This window comes from Micropterus salmoides, unplaced genomic scaffold (assembly GCF_014851395.1).
Source record: "Micropterus salmoides isolate LMB-PRFRI ecotype aquatic unplaced genomic scaffold, ASM1485139v1 Ms_hic_scaffold_7, whole genome shotgun sequence".
Lineage (NCBI taxonomy): Eukaryota > Metazoa > Chordata > Actinopteri > Centrarchiformes > Centrarchidae > Micropterus > Micropterus salmoides.
The window spans coordinates 39,049,600-39,067,811 of record NW_024044459.1 but is presented as its reverse complement, the minus strand read 5'-3'; the positions used below and the strand labels follow the sequence as shown (position 1 = coordinate 39,067,811).

Here is an 18,212-nt window from a genome sequence, read left to right as displayed (position 1 = left end):
CAACTAGGTTGCTTAAAGATGTTTTACCCTTGGTCAGCACCTCTATACTAGATATTATTATATTGTTAACGGTGAGTCCTCCATGCATGCCAAAGTTAGTCATGGAGTTCCACAAGGATCTGTCCTCGGACCAATCCTCTTCTCTTTATATATGCTTCCTTTAGGCAATATTATCAGGAAATGTTCCATAAACTTGCATTGTTATGCAGATGATACTCAGTTATATCTATCGATCAAGCCAGATGAAACTAATCAGTTAGCTAAACTTCAAATATACCTTAGGGATGTTAAAACCTGGATGACCTGTAATTTTCTAATGTTAAACTCAGATAAAACTGAAGTTATTGTTCTGGGGCCTAAGCACCTCCGTGACGCATTATCTAAAGATATAGTTTCCCTGGATGGCATCGCCTTGGCCTCCAGCACCACTGTGAGGAATCTTGGAGTTATCTTTGATCAGGACATGTCGTTTAAGTCTCACATTAAGCAAATTTCAAGGACCGCCTTTTTTCACCTACGTAATATTGCGAAAATCAGGAACACACTGTCTAAAAATGATGCAGAAAAACTAGTCCATGCATTTGTTACTTCTAGGCTGGATTACTGCAATTCCTTATTATCAGGCTGCTCGAAAAAGTCCATTAAGACTCTTCAGCTGATCCAGAATGCTGCAGCACGTGTTCTGACAGGAACCAGGAAAAGAGATCATATTTCTCCTGTTTTAGATTCTCTGCATTGGCTTCCAGTAAAATCCAGAATAGAATTTAAAATCCTTCTTCTCACATACAAAGCTCTTAATGGTCAGGCACCATCCTATCTTAAAGAGCTCATAGTACCTTACTACCCCACCAGAGCACTGCGCTCCCAGAATGCAGGGTTACTTGTGGTTCCTAGAGTCTCCAAAAGTAGACTAGGAGCCAGAGCGTTCAGCCATCAAGCTCCTCTCCTGTGGAACCAGGTTCCAGTTTGGGTTCAGGAGGCAGACACCATCTCCACATTTAAGAGTAGGCTTAAGACTTTCCTCTTTGATAAAGCTTATAGTTAGGGCTGGCTCAGGTGAGTCCTGAACCATCCCTTAGTTATGCTGCTATAGGCCTAGACTGCCAGGGGATTTCCCATGATGCACTGAGCTCCTCTCTCCTCTACTTCCTCTCCCTCTGTATGCAACCTCATCCCATTATTGCATGTTACTAACACAACTTCTCCCCTTTCCCGTAGTCTTGTGCTTTCTCGTCCCTCTCCTCTCTCCTCCTATCACTTCCTGCAGGTTTTCTGGCTCTGGAGCTGTGGAGTCTGGATCTGTGGTTGCGGGTTGCCTGCTGCCCCCGTGTTCCTGCTCGACACCCTCTGCTGCAACGACTATTGTTACTAGTCCTATTGTTATTATTATTGTTATTATAATCATTAACATTACGATTATCATTAACACTACTATAAATATCTGTACCATTTTTCATTTAGTCTATAGCAACATCACCTTTACTGTCTGTACCTCTGTGTGTGTATATTGTGTAGGCTGCCTCCCTCCCCTCTCTTTCTCTCTCTCCCTCTCTCTCCCCTAACCGGTCGAGGCAGATGGCCGCCCACCCTGAGCCATGGTTCTGCTCGAGGTTTCTGCCTTTTTTTTTTTTATTCTTTTTTTTTGAAACATTGAGAACAATACAATAGCCAGATTTACATTACCTCATGGTCACAGTTCCAGTCCGTGACCAAGACCAAAGTTCTCCATTCCCAACATTCCCATTTTTGTAAATATAAAAAGAACACATTAGAACATAAAACAAGGGGTGCATTACTATAAGACATATCTCTAATACATATAGAAACAAAAGACAACTACACAATTATTTTGTTAATAAACGGTACATAAAACACAGTACAATAAAATCAACACTTGATTACCACTATCTTGAACAACATTTCTGCATGTTGTGTTTGATTAACATAGGACACCCATAAGACTACAAATCTATTCATCTGCAGACGGAGTGAAAATGTTGAAAATGTCTTTCCATCTGGTAGATTTCATTAACACACTCTATCCATTTTTCCAGAGTAGGGGGATCAGGGAGGAGCCAGTGTCTGGTGAAAGTTTTCTTACAGGCAATAATTAAAATTCTTAACAGATACTTTGCATTATCAGGTAAAAAGTCTGTGTTACCCAAGATAAAGTTGGTAAACTTGAAGGGTATTTTCATATTGAAAATATTTTTGATATCTTTGTGTATCTCTATCCAATATTGTTTCATTACTGGACAATCCCAGAATATATGCCAATGGTTGGCATCTTCACTTCCACACCGCCTCCAGCACTTAGTCTCCTCCCCGGGACCAGGAATTTTCTGTTTCGGAGTAATAAAAAACCTGCTCAAACATTTCCAACCAAATTCCCTCCATGGATGTGAGTTTGTGCATTTCCACTGCGATGTGCAGCAACCATTCCACTCCTCATCGGTTATTTTCATGTTACTTTCCCTTTCCTATTTTGTTTTCACATACAATATTGAATTTGTTTGTTTATTCATAAATCCCTTATACGGCCGTGAGATAATACCCTTTTTGACTTTTGCCTGGTATGCCACCAATATTTCATGAAGCACTGGTTCCTGCACATCCAGGGACCTAATAACTTCTTGATTGAGATAATGACATATCTGTAAATATCTGTAAAAGTCCTGTTTCTCCAAATTATGACTTGGTTTTAAGTGTTTGGAAATCTTTCACTTTACCTTTATCTGTTAATGAGAAATGTGTTGTTATACCCTTAGACACCCAGTTCTGGAATCCAACATCTGTTTGATTGGGCTTGAAATCAGGGTCATAGGCACACCACCTTATTATCTTCAGATTACCGTGCAATTTATATTCATGTTTGCCTCCGTCCAGATTTTTAATTGTGATTTTATCCAAGGGTTTTCAATCTTGCATAGAGTCCTTTCTAGGTCTTTATTTCCCAGTATTGCCTGTAAAGGTGGTTCTGACATACGAAGTACTTCAATGTCTTTCCACCTAGCACGGTAGTTTGTATTACATAGATTCATCAGGGGTTTAATTTGTGCAGAGTAGAAATAATATCTAAGATGCAGTACAGCCATACCCCTGTTTTCTTTGGAGAGCTGTAATGTTTTAAATCTGATCCTCTGCTTTTTTCCTAACCATATAAATCTAGAAATCATTTTGTCCCACTCTAAAAATTGCTTTTTTGTAATTTCTGCCGGGAGAGCTTGGAACAAAAATAGAAATCTTGGTAATAGGTTCATTTTTACAGATTCAATTCTTTGGATTAGACTCATGAAGGGGGTGATGGTCCATCTCTTTATATCAAGTTTTATTTTATTCAAAAGATCATCATAGTTATACTTAGCTATAATGGTTATATCCTTGGGGATTAAGATACCTCGGTATTTTAATGTTGTCCAGTCCCATTTAAGATTTAATTCATTGCTTATTGTTTTTGGAGGATTATAATTAAATGTCAATATCTGTGTCTTGTTTACATTTAATGTATAACCAGCATAATCACCAAAGCTACTTAAAGTCTGAAATAATTTGGGAAATTATGTGTTTGGTTCACTTATGTACAATAACACATCATCTGCATATAGCGCCACCTTGTGTACATCACCGAAATTATTTATACTATATTTGTTTGCCTTATTAATTGAGCTAGCGGTTCTATATAAAGGGTGAAGAGTAAAGGGGAGAGTCCGCACCCTTGTCTGACCATTTATTTTTATCTGCGCAGTTGGTTTTGTGTATAGTGCCCCGATCACTTTAACAAAATCTGAATGAAATCCGAATCTCTCCAGTACTCTATACAGAAAAGCCCAGCTTACGGAGTCGAAAGCTTTTTCAGCGTCAAGGCTGATCACTGCAGCTTGTATTTGATGTTTTTTAATATGGTTTAATATGTGTAATGTACGCCTTATATTATCATGAGTTCGTCTTTGTGGGATAAAACCTGTCTGATCAGTAGAAATTAGTTGTGGAAGTATCTCTTCAATTCTCTTCGAAAGAATTGATGTGAAAAGCTTGTAGTCAATATTATATAGGTCTGTAAGAACTACAATTAAGCCGGTCCTTTCCCTCTTTGTGAATTACAGATATAGTGGCCTGTTTCTATGATGGTGGCATCTTACCCTCTTTTAGAGCCAGATTAAATATTTGAAGGAGGAATGGTGATAGCTCCAATTTAAATTTTTTGTACCATTCGGACGTAAATCCGTCTGGACCAGGATATTTGTTTGCTTTAAGCCTAGATATGGCATAGGATAGTTCCCTTTCTGTAATATTTGCCACAAGCTTTTGATTTTGATTATCCGACAAAACAGGTAAATTAAGTTGGTCAAGAAAGTCCTTGATTTGTTGTCCATCTTTTAACTTTGGCTGTGTGTGTAATTGTTTATAGTAAGTCTGAAAGGCCTGTTTAATTTCTTTGTTTATAAACGCAACTCTTAGAATTTGGGTCTCTTATTTTATATATTGTATTATCTGCTCGTTGCTTTTGTAATTTACTCGCTAAAAGTTTAGCAAACTTAGCACCAGATTCATAGTATTTTTGTTTGGTATAAATCATCTTCTTTCGTATTTCTTGTAAGTATAGTGCATTAATATTATTTCTCAATATTTTCAGCTTAATATTAAGCTCCGGTTTTAATTCTCTCTTATGTTTTCTCTCCAGCTCTTTTAACTCCCTATTTAACTCTGATAAAATTGCCTAGCTCTTTTTTTCTGGACACAAAATTATATCATTTTACCCCTCATAACGGCTTTCAATGTGTCCCAGACGATTTCTGGGCTCATCTCACCATTAAGGTTTTCTTTTAGGAATGTTTTTATGTCAGATTTGATTAATTTGACAAATTGTAGGTCGTTCAGTACACTTGTATTCAACCTCCACGTTTAGCAATAGGTGAGCATGGTCATAAAGGTCAATGTTTCCAATCTCGCAGTTATATACCCGGCGATCCCTTTTAAAAACAAAAAAATAATCAATTCTAGAGTATACTGTATGTGCATGGGAAAAATGGGTATAATCTCGGCTTGTTGGATATAAATCCCTACAAATGTCCACAATACCATATTCTGACAAGTGGATCTTAATTTTCTTCTGCAAAGAGGTTTGGGGAATCGGTCTTGAGGAGTTAAGCCTAGAATTAAGTCGTACATTCCAATCCCCTCCACAGATAAGTATACCAGTTGATTGTGCCATTAAATCAAATCGTTTTCTAAATAATGAAATGTCACTGCCTGGGGGAGCGTATATATTAAACAGTGTTATTTGGACTCAGTGAAAATCTCCCTTCTTTGTCTGTAGTTTCAGAGATAAGACTCTCTGGGATATTAGAGTGGCCACACCCCGCCTATGACCTGATTTATAGGACGAGCAATATATTTTAGAAAAACCCATCCTTTTTAATTTTTCATGTTCCAGTGAATTAAAATGTGTTTCTTGTAACATAGCAATTTGTACTTTTTCCTTTCTCATTTTAGACAATATTTTATTTCTCTTAGTGGGGTTAAGAACCCCATTCACATTAAATGATGCAAATTTTAGAATATGTTTGTCAGCCATGGTTTCCTATGTTTTTAACCAAAAACATCTTCATACAAAACAAATAAGAGTAATGCACACCCAGAACAAGAACAAGTAAAACATGAAAATAACTAAAATATGGTGAAATCTTTAACAGAAATATCAAAATGTCATTTCTTTGCTTCCAGATCAGAGGTTCTAATGAACTGAACCTTTAAGGGGCTCGGGATGTTAGAGCACCTTTCAGGGGTAAACGCAGCGTGGGGCCCACTGTGTTGGCTGTATTATGATTTTAGCCAGTCTTCAGAATGTTTGTATGCCCCGACATTTTAGTTTACAATTAAGGAGTAAAGGAGTAAAACGAGGGCACAGCTAAAACTAAAAGGACAACTTCTATTATCTTATTCAAACAAGTATCAGTCTAAATGCGTAGAGGGTAGACGTCTGAATTCCTGCAACTTTTCTTTAAACCGCTGCTGGGGCTCATCATCCTCCTGGGGCCGTGAGCCTGCGCGTCAGCGGGCTTAGGGACAAAGGCTCTGTGGACTCTTTCAATTTTGATCTGCGCGTCCTGGGGAAAATCCAGGCAATCACGAAGCAGTTTATCTATGAAACCTTCAATATTATTGTCTTCAGCCCCCTCGGGAATACCGTAAATCCTTATGTTTTCTCGGCGTGCGCGACCCTCTTGGTCAATAACTTTAGCCTCCATATTGTCCTGGCGTTGTAAAGGTTGCATAAGTAACGATGCATGGCCGTTTCCACCTCCTCAATTCGACCCTCAGCTTCATCCAGCCTATCTACCTGTCTTGTGCAAGTCTTGTTGTATCCTTCGAGAGCTGTTGCTCTCAGTTCGGCTAGTACCTTCTCCAAGCTAACCTCCTCCATTTCTTGCCCCTCATCCTCGTGGACCGGGGAGCAGCTTCGGCTGTCCTGCTGTAAATCCTCAGTAATGGGTGCTGTGCCCGTCACCTTTCTCCTCCTTGTAACAACCCCAGCTCACCTTTAGTAAAATTTCACTTTCACAAAAGTTTTTTTTCAGAAAAACCGTCTGAGAGCACTGAAGTTACGCAGCCATCTTGGTCGCAACCCAGAAGCCAACCCGAGGTTTCTGCCTCTTAAAGGAAGTTTTTCCTTGCCTCTGTCTCCTAGTGCTGCTCTTGGTGGGAACTGTTGGGCTTCTGTAAATATCATCATAGAGTTCGGTCTAGACCTGCTCTTTTATGAAAAGCGCTGTGAGGTAACTGTGATTTGGTGCTATATAAAATATATTTTTATTTTCTATACATACACAGGAAACTTCAACATGGCTGTGAAAGATCTGAGGGACAAAGCAAAGAGAGCTTTCTATGCAATAAAAAGAAACTTTAAAATCTATATTCCAATTGAAATCTGGCTTAAAATTTTCCAATTTGTACTAGAACCAATAATTCTATGTGGAGCGAAATCTGGGGGCCAAAACATAATAATGAATTTGACAAATGGGACAAAACAATCATAGAATCTTTCCATACTGAGTTCTGTAAGAGCAGAGAAAGACGCCAATACCCCCTCTTACTAAAAATACAGAAAAGATCACTTAAATTTTACAATCACTTAAAATCAGTTAACCCCCAGACATCCCATCACAAAGCCCTAACATACCAGGAGCTGAAACCAGAGAAGAGTCCCCTCAGCCAGCTGGTCCTGAGGCTCTCTGCAGTAACAAAAGTCCCCAACAGCCTCAGGACAGCAACACCAACTCAAGCAGACCAAACCAAATTATCAGCAAGCAGAAAGAAAAATATACTGAATACTGGAAAGAAACTTTGTAACCTCAGGCCCTAAATATAAAGCCTAAATAAGACTCAGGGGAACGAGCAGGGAGGGAGTCAACAGGTGGAAGACCAATCAGAGACAGGCTGGACACAAACAGCAGACACTGATGCTGCGTCTCCGTTCGCCCACTTCCAGACTCCCACTCACTGTTCTGACGGCAGAAGTGCGTTCACACTGAGAAGTACAGCAAAGTGCTGGACACGCCTCACCCTCAGCTGCATAGCGGAAGGGGGCGGGGCCAACAACATGGGAGAAGCGGGAAGCTGCAGAGAGCGGCGGACAACAGTTTCCTACACTATTTCACCACTAAATCCACTTCTGAGAAGTTTTGAGGCGAGAAATTAAACGTGTAGATGTCGAATACTGACAGAAGCTCCACTAGTGGCGGCGATTCCTCCTGCGGGGGGAGCTAACGAGCCGGCTCACAGACCTCTGCAGCAGCAGCAGCAGAAGAAGAAGCCACAGCTAGAAGCCGTTTAGATGTTCGGACTGCTGTCGGTACACTAATTTAAATCTAATGAAGAGACCTCTGGCTCCTGATGTACAGAATCCTTGTCCTGGCTTGTGGAACTGAATAAATAAATGAATAAACAACAGAAATAGTATGAACAGGGGACTGGCGTTAGTTTATTTTATTATTATGACTTCTTCAGTTTGAAATGCATCCAGTGATAGTTGTCAGTACATCCAACGGTACACAGCAAACATGAACTGTTATGAGTTAATTTGGCGAGCTGTATATTAATGAATCATACACGGATTAAAAGATTTCGTTCAGCCTCTCTTGGCTACACTGTTTCGACCTGACCTTTATTTTTTGAGATGGAAGACTTCAGAAAGTTGCACGGCGCTGTGGAGAGCGTCCAGCTGCAGGAACACATGGATTAGGAGCGTTGGACTTCAGCCAGAGGGAACGACCACTGAGCGTCCAGGGCGCCGGTTCCCCTGGCAACACAACTCACAGCAGGTCTACCGGAGAGGGAGCGGGGGCTGGAGTGGACAAGGCGAGGTTTCACACTGGTTCTGGCCCTCCTTTCACCCCGACCACGTTCTTACTCAGTCTTTTCTGTTAAATATCATAAACCTGCCTTTACCGTCACAAAGTGACGCCCCCCCCACTGCGTTGACCTGTGACGCTATAGGGATCCCCGGTGCGTTACAAACACCGATAGGCCTTGACCACCATATGTGAGGAGTGAGAACCGGTTGTAGGGATACAACACCGGTCAGAGACAGAACAAAACGCAGCTCCTTTGTTTTCAGTTATGGGTTTAAAACAGACAAATAAAACAGATGTCTGTTTTTTGGTTTACCGTTTTTCCATTTTGGTTTTAAACAGAAAAACAAAAAACGACTTGGTTTTTAGTTTTTCCCGATTTGGTTTTGAAACAAAATAATGAAAGAAGGAACCGTAAACAGATTCAGAACAGGCTGAAACAAGAAACGTCGAACAGACTGACAGAACTGACCAATAAACACAACTCTCTACAGAACAGGCAGGCAGAATGCAACCACGCATGAAACAAACAGCAGATAATAACAGAATAAACGAAAAGAATAAACCCTGAGGCAAGAAGAGCTCAAAACCAAAGAAGGCAGGGAACAGTAAGAACAAGAACACAAACCCAAGATAACCGAGTAAAACACACACAGACAGTGTTTACTGGGAGAAATGCCAGAATGGCAAATCATTGCAGCAAAATGTATCTCCTCATGCCACGAACTGAAACTCAGACTAGACTGATGAATAAATGAAATCATTGTACTGTAATATTTTCATATTATTATTTTTATTGTTGGAAAATGGCCAAAAAAACAAGACATATTTTCAATGTAAGATCCATTTTTAGTCTGTTTACTTCTTTAGTCTGTTCTCTCACTTTCTTTTTAAAATGTCATTTTATTGCTTAATATTTATATGTACATTTTTTTATTGTTTATATGTAAATTTTTGCTTTGGCAACATTGTTTACCAAAACAATCATGCCAATAAAGCATATTGAAATGAAAATGAAATGTGAGAGGAATGAGTCTGAAAATGTCTTGTAAGCAACACATTTCAGACTTATCAGTAATCAGTACCTCTCTCTGCTGGCTGGACTGCGGTTGTCTAGCTGCTTCAGGCTGCTGCTGCCTGGCGTCGTTGCCTGAGAATTCAACCCACAACCTCCACTCTGTCTTCTACCGCTGTGATCAGGCAGTCTGCTGTCTGCCTCCGACAGCCACGCCTACAAACACACAAACAGGTAGTAACAGATATTAAACGTCTGAAACGTCATCCAGCAGGACCGGGTTGGTGGTGGATCATTGGAGGGCCGCACAGACCTCCACGTGGTAGCCAACCATACCCAGACTGCTGTTAGGTACCGTGGATCAAATCCTCAGAGCCATTGTCAGACCTTTTGCTGGTGCAGTGGGCCCTGGGTCCCTCGTCCCTCCTGTTGCACTGGTGCAGTTGGCCCTGGGTCCTCTCCTGGTGCACTGGGCCCTAGGGCCCTCATGGTGCACTGGTGCAGTGGGCCCTGGGTCCCTCCTGGTGCAGTGGGCCCTGGGTCCCTCCTGGTGCACTGGTGCACTGGGCCCTGGGTCCCTCCTGGTGCACCGGTGCAATGGGCCCTGGGTCCCTCGGCCCTCCTGGTGCACTGGTGCAATGGGCCCTGGGTCCCTCCTGGTGCACTGGTGCACTGGGCCCTGGGTCCCTCCTGGTGCACTGGTGCAGTGGGCCCTGGGTCCCTCCTGGTGCAGTGGGCCCTGGGGCCCTCCTGGTGCACTGGTGCACTGGGCCCTGGGTCCCTCCTGGTGCACCGGTGCAATGGGCCCTGGGGCCCTCCTGGTGCACTGGTGGAATGGGCCCTGGGGCCCTCCTGGTGCAATGGGCCCTACACTTCCACCTGTCTGACCCACCGTCGGTGCTGCATCGCTCTCTGGATTGTGTTTCTACATCGACGACTCCAAAGCAATACATTCCATCTGGTCTTCTACTCGTCATTCCCCCAAGAACTCCACACGAAAAGTTGACCACAGTGTCATAGCCAGCCTAGCCAGGTCGGCTAACGGCAACATCCAACACGGCCACAACACCGTCAGCTTCGGACTGTTCAACACCCGCTCTCTAATGGACAATCGTCCTCTCCTCCAGGATCTTCTGAGTGATCGTAAGTTTGATTTTCTGTGTTTAACTGAAACATGAAACAACCTGATGACTTTTCACAGCTGAATGAATCTACTCCCCCTGGGTTTGTTTACATCTGTCAATCCCGTGAGAGGCAGAGGGGGAGGTCTCGCCATAATATACCGCGAGAAGTGGAAAATCCCACCCGTTTCTGTACCCTCTCACGGTTCATTTGAATCTATCGCCCTACAACTGAACTTTTTTAATTCCAAAGTGCACAAGATTCACCAGCAGCTGACCACTAATACCTCTCACAGTCTGTCTCTTTCAGTTCCCGACACCTATTTCTTGTTCATTTTCAAGTTTCTCGCTTCCCTCTGTTGCTTAAATATTGGACATTATTAGAAATTCGAAACCAACTACTTGTCAGCTAGACCCTCTTCCTACCGTCTTAGTAAAAGCCTGCTCACCCTCTCTCTCTTCCTAAATAACTACCATTATACATTCCTCTCTCACCTCTGGTATTGTTCCCTCGTCTCTAAAATCAGCTGCAACTCCTATACTTAAGAAACCTGCTGCAGACCCTAACTATTTCAATAACCTCCGTCCTATTGCTAACCTACCTTTTCTTTCTAAAGTCCTTGAAACACAGCTGCATCACAGGTCCACATGTCTGACAATAAACTCTTTGAACAATTCCAGTCTGGTTTCCGTCCCTGCCATAGCACAGAAATAGCGCTGGTAAAAATCACCAATGATCTTCTTGTGGCAACTGATTCCGGACTACTAACTATTCTCATCCTCCTGGATCTGAGTGCAGCCTTTGACACCATCTCTCATAACATCCTCCTTCACAGATTAGTCTCTATTGGTTTCACTGACACACCCTTGGACTGGTTTAAATCATATCTCTCTGGTCGCACTCAGTTCATCCAGCTCAAACATTTCAAATCAGAGCTATCCCCTGTCACTACCGGTGTTCTCCAGGGCTCTGTCCTGGGGCCCCTTCTGTTCATCATCTATCTGCTTCCTCATGGCATCATCTTCCATAAAGTTACATCCAGTTCCACTGCTATGTGGATGACACCCAGCTCTACCTGTCTGCCTACCACATCCCTCCCACCCACCTCCCTCTCTGATTGCAGAAATCAAATCCTGGTTCTCTTGCTACTTCCTCAAACTTAACAGTGACAAAACCGAGGTTCTCCTCATTGGCACCAAATCCATTTTGAATAAATCTGACAGTTTTTCCTCTTACCATTGACAACTGCATAGTTTGTCCCTCCCCTCAGGTCAAGAGTCTGGGTGTGATCTTCGACAGCACACTTTCATTTCAAGCTCACATTAATAATGTCACTTCCATTTACATAACATTAATCGCCTCCGACCAACTCTCTCACCCACTAGTACAGCCATTCTCGTTGACACACTGGTCACATCCCGCATTGATTATTGTAATACTCTTCTCGGTGGTCTTCCTCTCAAATCCATACATAAACTTCAGCTGGTTCAGAACTCTGCTGCACGGATCATCACCAGAAACCCTTCTATTAATCATGTCACTCCTGTCCTTCAGCAGCTTCATTGGCTTCCAGTTAAATACCGCATTAATTTCAAGACCCTGCTCCTGACCTTCAAGACCATTCATAACCTCGCTCCTCGGTACCTCAATAACCTCCTTCATATCAACACACCCACCCGTACTCTTAGGTCTTCTTCTTCTATTCACCTCACTGACCTCCAGCTCGTTTGACCACCATGGGGTTCAGAGCCTTCAGCCGCTCGGCCCCTCGTCTCTGGAACTCTCTTCCACCAGACATCCACAACACTGACTCACTTACCATTTTTAAATCCCGCCTGAAAACACATCTTTTTAAACCGGCATATCCCACGTGATCACAATCTTTGTTTCCTGTTGTTTTGTACCCTGATTTTATGCACTGTAATTATAGTAGCTAATTTTATTGATTTATTGCTGCACTGTTTCATTATGTTCTGTGAGGTGACCTTGAGTGTTCAGAAAGGCGCCTATAAATAAAATGTATTATTATTAATATTATTCCTCTGCGTGCCTCCTGGTACAGTGGGACTGCAGGACTATGCCAAGCCTCATGTGGCCAGAGTGTGTAGGCTTTTCCTGGATGACGAAGGCATTGATGCCATTGACTGGCCCTCATGTTCTCCAGACCTGAATCCAACTGAGAACCTCTGAGACCAACACCGCCAAGTAGCGCCATAGACTGTCCAGGAGCTCACGGATGCCCAGATCCAGGTCTGGCAGAAGCTCCCCCAGGATGCCATCCGCCGTCTCATCGGGATGCCAGACGCTGTGAGGGGTGTGTAGAGACCAGTGGGGGCCAAACACACTATTGAGTCACATGATAAGTTGATGAAAGTCTTCAGGTTGGACCAGCTGTGGTTTCAGGTTCTACTTTGGTTTTCGGTGTGATTTTTGATCCAGTCTTCAGTTAGTTGGTGGTTTTGGTTTCCGTTGACTGTTGTTACATCATTTTGTTCTCAACAAATTCTACAAAGTAAAGATGTGGAACTTTGAACAAGCGCTGCTGCAACATCACCAGCAGGACCAGTTTGGTGTTGGGTCAGTGATCTGGTCTCGGAGCCGAACGTCTCAACGACTGCTTAAATGCAGCTGCTGTGCATCTGTCCAACTAAATGTAGTACAGAATGTGTACACGCTGTGTGTATTACGTGTATACAGTATTTTATGTGTTTCTCTACAGTGTGTACTCTGTAGTATTTATAGTACACACCTGGTTCCTCCTCAGCTCGTCCTCCAGTTTCTGCAGACTCTGTTTCACTTCCTCCAGTCGAGGCTCCAGACTTCCGGCGTCACCCATCTGAGGACTTCGTTCATAGACTTCCCTCATCTTCAACAGGGCGTCTCTGAAACACACAGCAGTTAATACACAACACAGGAACTAACACACACACGTGAGAAGTTCCAGCTGCATCATCTCATCCTCATCTCTGCTTCAGTCACAAAGTTTCACCATTTCACCTGAATCCCAGAAAATGGTCAAAACATGAACTGCTGTTAGTCTCCACCTACTGGCGATGTGAGAACGCAAGCTCATTGGCTGATCAAGATAAAATACTGGTGGAGCTGATTCTTCAGTCGCAGCCGTTAAACCACCACCACAAAAGAAGAAGACTCAGCGAGGTGACGTCATTAAAAGAGCTGCAGTCATGCAGCAACATGATGACATTAGACCTTTCCGTTGCTTTCATGTGTTCATGTGAGGAAGGTCACTGCCTCCTCATCGTCACACAGTCGATGCTTCATGTGTTCATATGAGGAAGGTCACAGCCTCCTCATCGTCACACAGTCGATGCTTCATGTGTTCATGTGAGGAAGGTCACAGCCTCCTCATCGTCACACAGTCGATGCTTCATGTGTTCATGTGAGGAAGGTCACAGCCTCCTCATCGTCACACAGCTGATGCTTCATGTGTTCATGTGAGGAAGGTCACTGCCTCCTCATCGTCACACAGCTGATGCTTCATGTGTTCATGTGAGGAAGGTCACAGCCTCCTCATCGTCACACAGTCGATGCTTCATGTGTTCATGTGAGGAAGGTCACAGCCTCCTCATCGTCACACAGTCGATGCTTCATGTGTTCATGTGAGGAAGGTCACTGACTCCTCATCGTCACACAGTCGATGCTTCATGTGTTCATGTGAGGAAGGTCACTGCCTCCTCATCGTCACACAGTCGATGCTTCATGTGTTCATGTGAGGAAGGTCACTGCCTCCTCATCGTCACACAGTCGATGCTTCATGTGTTCATGTGAGGAAGGTCACAGCCTCCTCATCGTCACACAGTCGATGCTTCATGTGTTCATGTGAGGAAGGTCACAGCCTCCTCATCGTCACACAGTCGATGCTTCATGTGTTCATGTGAGGAAGGTCACTGCCTCCTCATCGTCACACAGTCGATGCTTCATGTGTTCATGTGAGGAAGGTCACAGCCTCCTCATCGTCACACAGTCGATGCTTCATGTGTTCATGTGTTCATGTGAGGAAGGTCACTGCCTCCTCATCGTCACACAGTCGATGCTTCATGTGTTCATGTGAGGAAGGTCACTGCCTCCTCATCGTCACACAGTCGATGCTTCATGTGTTCATGTGAGGAAGGTCACTGCCTCCTCATCGTCACACAGTCGATGCTTCATGTGTTCATGTGAGGAAGGTCACTGCCTCCTCATCGTCACACAGTCGATGCTTCATGTGTTCATGTGAGGAAGGTCACTGCCTCCTCATCGTCACACAGTCGATGCTTCATGTGTTCATGTGAGGAAGGTCACTGCCTCCTCATCGTCACACAGTCGATGCTTCATGTGTTCATGTGAGGAAGGTCACTGCCTCCTCATCGTCACACAGTCGATGCTTCATGTGTTCATGTGAGGAAGGTCACAGCCTCCTCATCGTCACACAGTCGATGCTTCATGTGTTCATGTGAGGAAGGTCACTGCCTCCTCATCGTCACACAGTCGATGCTTCATGTGTTCATGTGAGGAAGGTCACTGCCTCCTCATCGTCACACAGCTGATGCTTCATGTGTTCATGTGAGGAAGGTCACAGCCTCCTCATCGTCACACAGTCGATGCTTCATGTGTTCATGTGAGGAAGGTCACAGCCTCCTCATCGTCACACAGCTGATGCTTCATGTGTTCATGTGATGAAGGTCACAGCCTCCTCATCGTCACACAGTCGATGCTTCATGTGTTCATGTGATGAAGGTCACAGCCTCCTCATCGTCACACAGCTGATGCTTCATGTGTTCATGTGTTCATGCTGTAAACAGGAACGGGACAGCACTTTGCCACTTTATCACTCTTTATTTGATGTTTTTGCCTGTGTGTGATGAGGTGACTGCTTTCCTCTGACTTCACGTGTTCTATGCAGCATCTTAAGTTTTCCTCACATGAACACATGAACACATGAAGCATCGTCACACAGCTGATGCGTAGGTGTTGATTCTTGTTTGTTTACTGTTTTCTTCTTCTCTTATAACGCGGATTTGCCGTGACATTTCTCTCGCTTCCACCGGTAACCCCTGTTTTTCACATCATACCGCTATGAACTGTGGGCAATTCCCTCAGCCAAAGTCTGCAGAAATGCAGATGCAAATGAAAAGGGTCTATAAAGGGCTCAAAATGCCTCGCGCACCTGACGACTTGACAGCGGGACGGCCCTGAGCCTCAGAGTCTGTGGGTCTGTGAGGGGGGACGTTGGGATTGGGCCTGTGTGCGTCTTACCTCTGCTCTCTCTCTCTCTGGATTTCCTGGTTGATGTTGTTGAGTCTGGTCTGAAGTTTCTTCCGTCTCTGTTCAGGAGGAAGGTGACTGCAGTCTGCCGGACCGGAGCCCTGCGCAGTTATCGTGGTGCAATGTTATTATTAAACATCATATATTATAATTAAACATTATATTTAAACATTATATATTACAATTAAACATATTATAATTAAACATGATATCGCGACACAATAGGAAACATGTGGTTTATAAACCTGGATGATACTGACCAGTTTGAGCGACAGCTGTCCAATCACAGAGGAGCATGAAGAAAACATGATAACATTAAAAATACAGCTTGCAGTAAATATACCCACGTAGTTATAAATGTGTGTGTGTACAGATGCAGATTATTTACTAAGTGTGTGTGTGTGTGTGATTAGTAAAACACACGTGTGACTCCTAACACACAGGCATGCACATGCACATCCTGTGACTGCACGTGCACACCAGAAGCAGGTGATCAGTAGTCTCAACACAGCGGAAGCAGGAACCAGCTCCAGGTCTTTAGGATGGACTGAAGCCGGGTTTAGGATGGACTGAAGCCGGGTCTGAACTGGGTCTGGTTTACTGATGCTAGTGGTTACCGTTTCAACTCATGGAGGTGTGTTAGAGTTTGGAGGGGCCGGGGGGGGAGTGGTATGCTGAGGGGGGTTCTGGAGTGTGTCGGGGCGGTCGTACAGACGCAGTATAACAGCTTTAAGGTACCGTAAAGACACCCGGAGCCTACTGTCAGACCGTGAGATAATGTCCGTCCCACACAGCTCAGGTCTCCAGCAGCTTCCTTGAGGATGTCCTTAAAAGAAAGCACCTTCTCTCTGTGGTGGACCAGGTCTTCTGGTTTAAACCTAATGGAGCCTGTGTGGGACATGCTGTCCTGGCCTGTCAGAGGTCAGAACAATGAGCGGGGCCTATCCAAGGCAGGACACGCCCCAAAGGATCATCGGGACTATCACACGAGTTATTTTGGTGACTAGACGTCACCTTGCTCAGCGTGTTTTCCATCTATGACGCTTTCACTTCTGTCCGTCTCAAACTGAACAAATACAACATGTACTGTGTTTTTCTGCCCGTACACGTTTGGTGATGACAAACATTATTCGAACTGTGTTGCTTTCATTTCTCTGAGTAGAGTATATACGTGTGTGTACTAGGCCTGACCCCAAATAGTGGAAGGTTCGATGCTTTGATGGGCGGAGATTCGACTGTCAATCTCCCAGTCGAAGCTTCCCAGTGAAACAAAGATCACGCCATTTTGTGTGCTCAACTTCTGATTTCACATAGAACTACCAGTTTTCTCCCAACAAGTTAATATACAGCCTGTTACGATACACATTTCAATGTTTAATGCTGTAAATAATCATAAAAAGAATAAAACTTTCAATAAATGTTTTTAACGTGTGTGAATAAATCCAAAAGTGTAACCCTGACCCTGGGGCGTCAGTGTGCATGTGTAGGCGTAGCGTGTGTGTGCGGTGGCAGAAGAGATGGAGACGCTGGTGTTGTGCCGAGTTGTCTGCAACGTTGATGAACCACACAAAGAATATTATAGCGTTTTTAAACAGATGCTACTTGAAATAGACCCGCGAGGAACCGTGACGTGCACACAGCTGTCGGTAGCACGCAAAGCTCTGCACAGGACCAGTAAATGGCGAGAGGGCGAGAGAGAGAGAGAGAGGGGGGATGTGGTCTTCAAAAAGCCTCAGTGTAGCTGGAAAGTGTAAGATGAAAGAAGAGAGACTGCAGCTCAGAAGCCGCCCCCCCGCACAGAAAAACACACATGATTGGCCAATCAGTCGACTACAGGCAGGACCTTATGATTCTGATTGATGATCTGATGTAAATCCTTAGTTGGGGACAGGCCCACTGTGTATATATACACACACGTACAAACACTCGAGTCCCCATCTCTGATCTACATGTGTGTATCTTTACATGTGTAAATGTAAATGCTCTGTATGGCACCTTTCTAGTCTTTGCAACCACTCAAAGCGTTTTTACACTTCATCACATTCAGCCTGGAGGAGTAGGGGATTGAACCGACGATCTACCTCCTGAGCCTACTGGTGTGTGTACATGTATGTGCGTACCCCTCTCTTCAGGCTGCGCAGACACTGCTTCCTGGTTCTGGAGCCAGAGGTCATGAGGTCATTCAGCCGCTGTGTGATTGGTTCTCTCGAGGCAGGGGGCGGGGAATGCGGATTACTGACTACGCCCCCGGGTGAAGGAGAGGTGGGGGGTGGAGGGGGAGGTTGCCGGGGCGAGGAGAGGAGAGTCAACAGCTGGGGGGAGAGAGAGAGAGAGGGAGAAAGAGGTTTGTCAGTACAGTCGGGTGATGGCTTCAGGTGTGCAGATGTACCTGTCCTGTGTGTGTTCACCGGTGTCCTGTGTGTATATACACCTATGTACTGTGTGTGTGTGTGTGTACC

At 44.1% G+C, this 18,212-nt stretch overlaps 1 protein-coding gene across 1 annotated transcript in view; it reads right to left on the bottom strand.

The window, feature by feature from the left end:
- LOC119892359 (formin-binding protein 1-like) overlaps positions 1-18,212 on the bottom strand; it is a 68,965-nt gene that overhangs the window by 16,870 nt on the left and 33,883 nt on the right. Inside the window, exons 11-15 of the mRNA XM_038704561.1 lie at positions 17,874-18,065; positions 16,014-16,028; positions 15,745-15,854; positions 13,238-13,370; positions 9,437-9,582 (exon numbers count right to left, since the gene is read on the bottom strand). Of these exons, the coding sequence (XP_038560489.1) occupies positions 9,437-9,582; positions 13,238-13,370; positions 15,745-15,854; positions 16,014-16,028; positions 17,874-18,065 (596 nt within the window). The remainder of the gene's footprint in view (positions 1-9,436; positions 9,583-13,237; positions 13,371-15,744; positions 15,855-16,013; positions 16,029-17,873; positions 18,066-18,212) is intronic.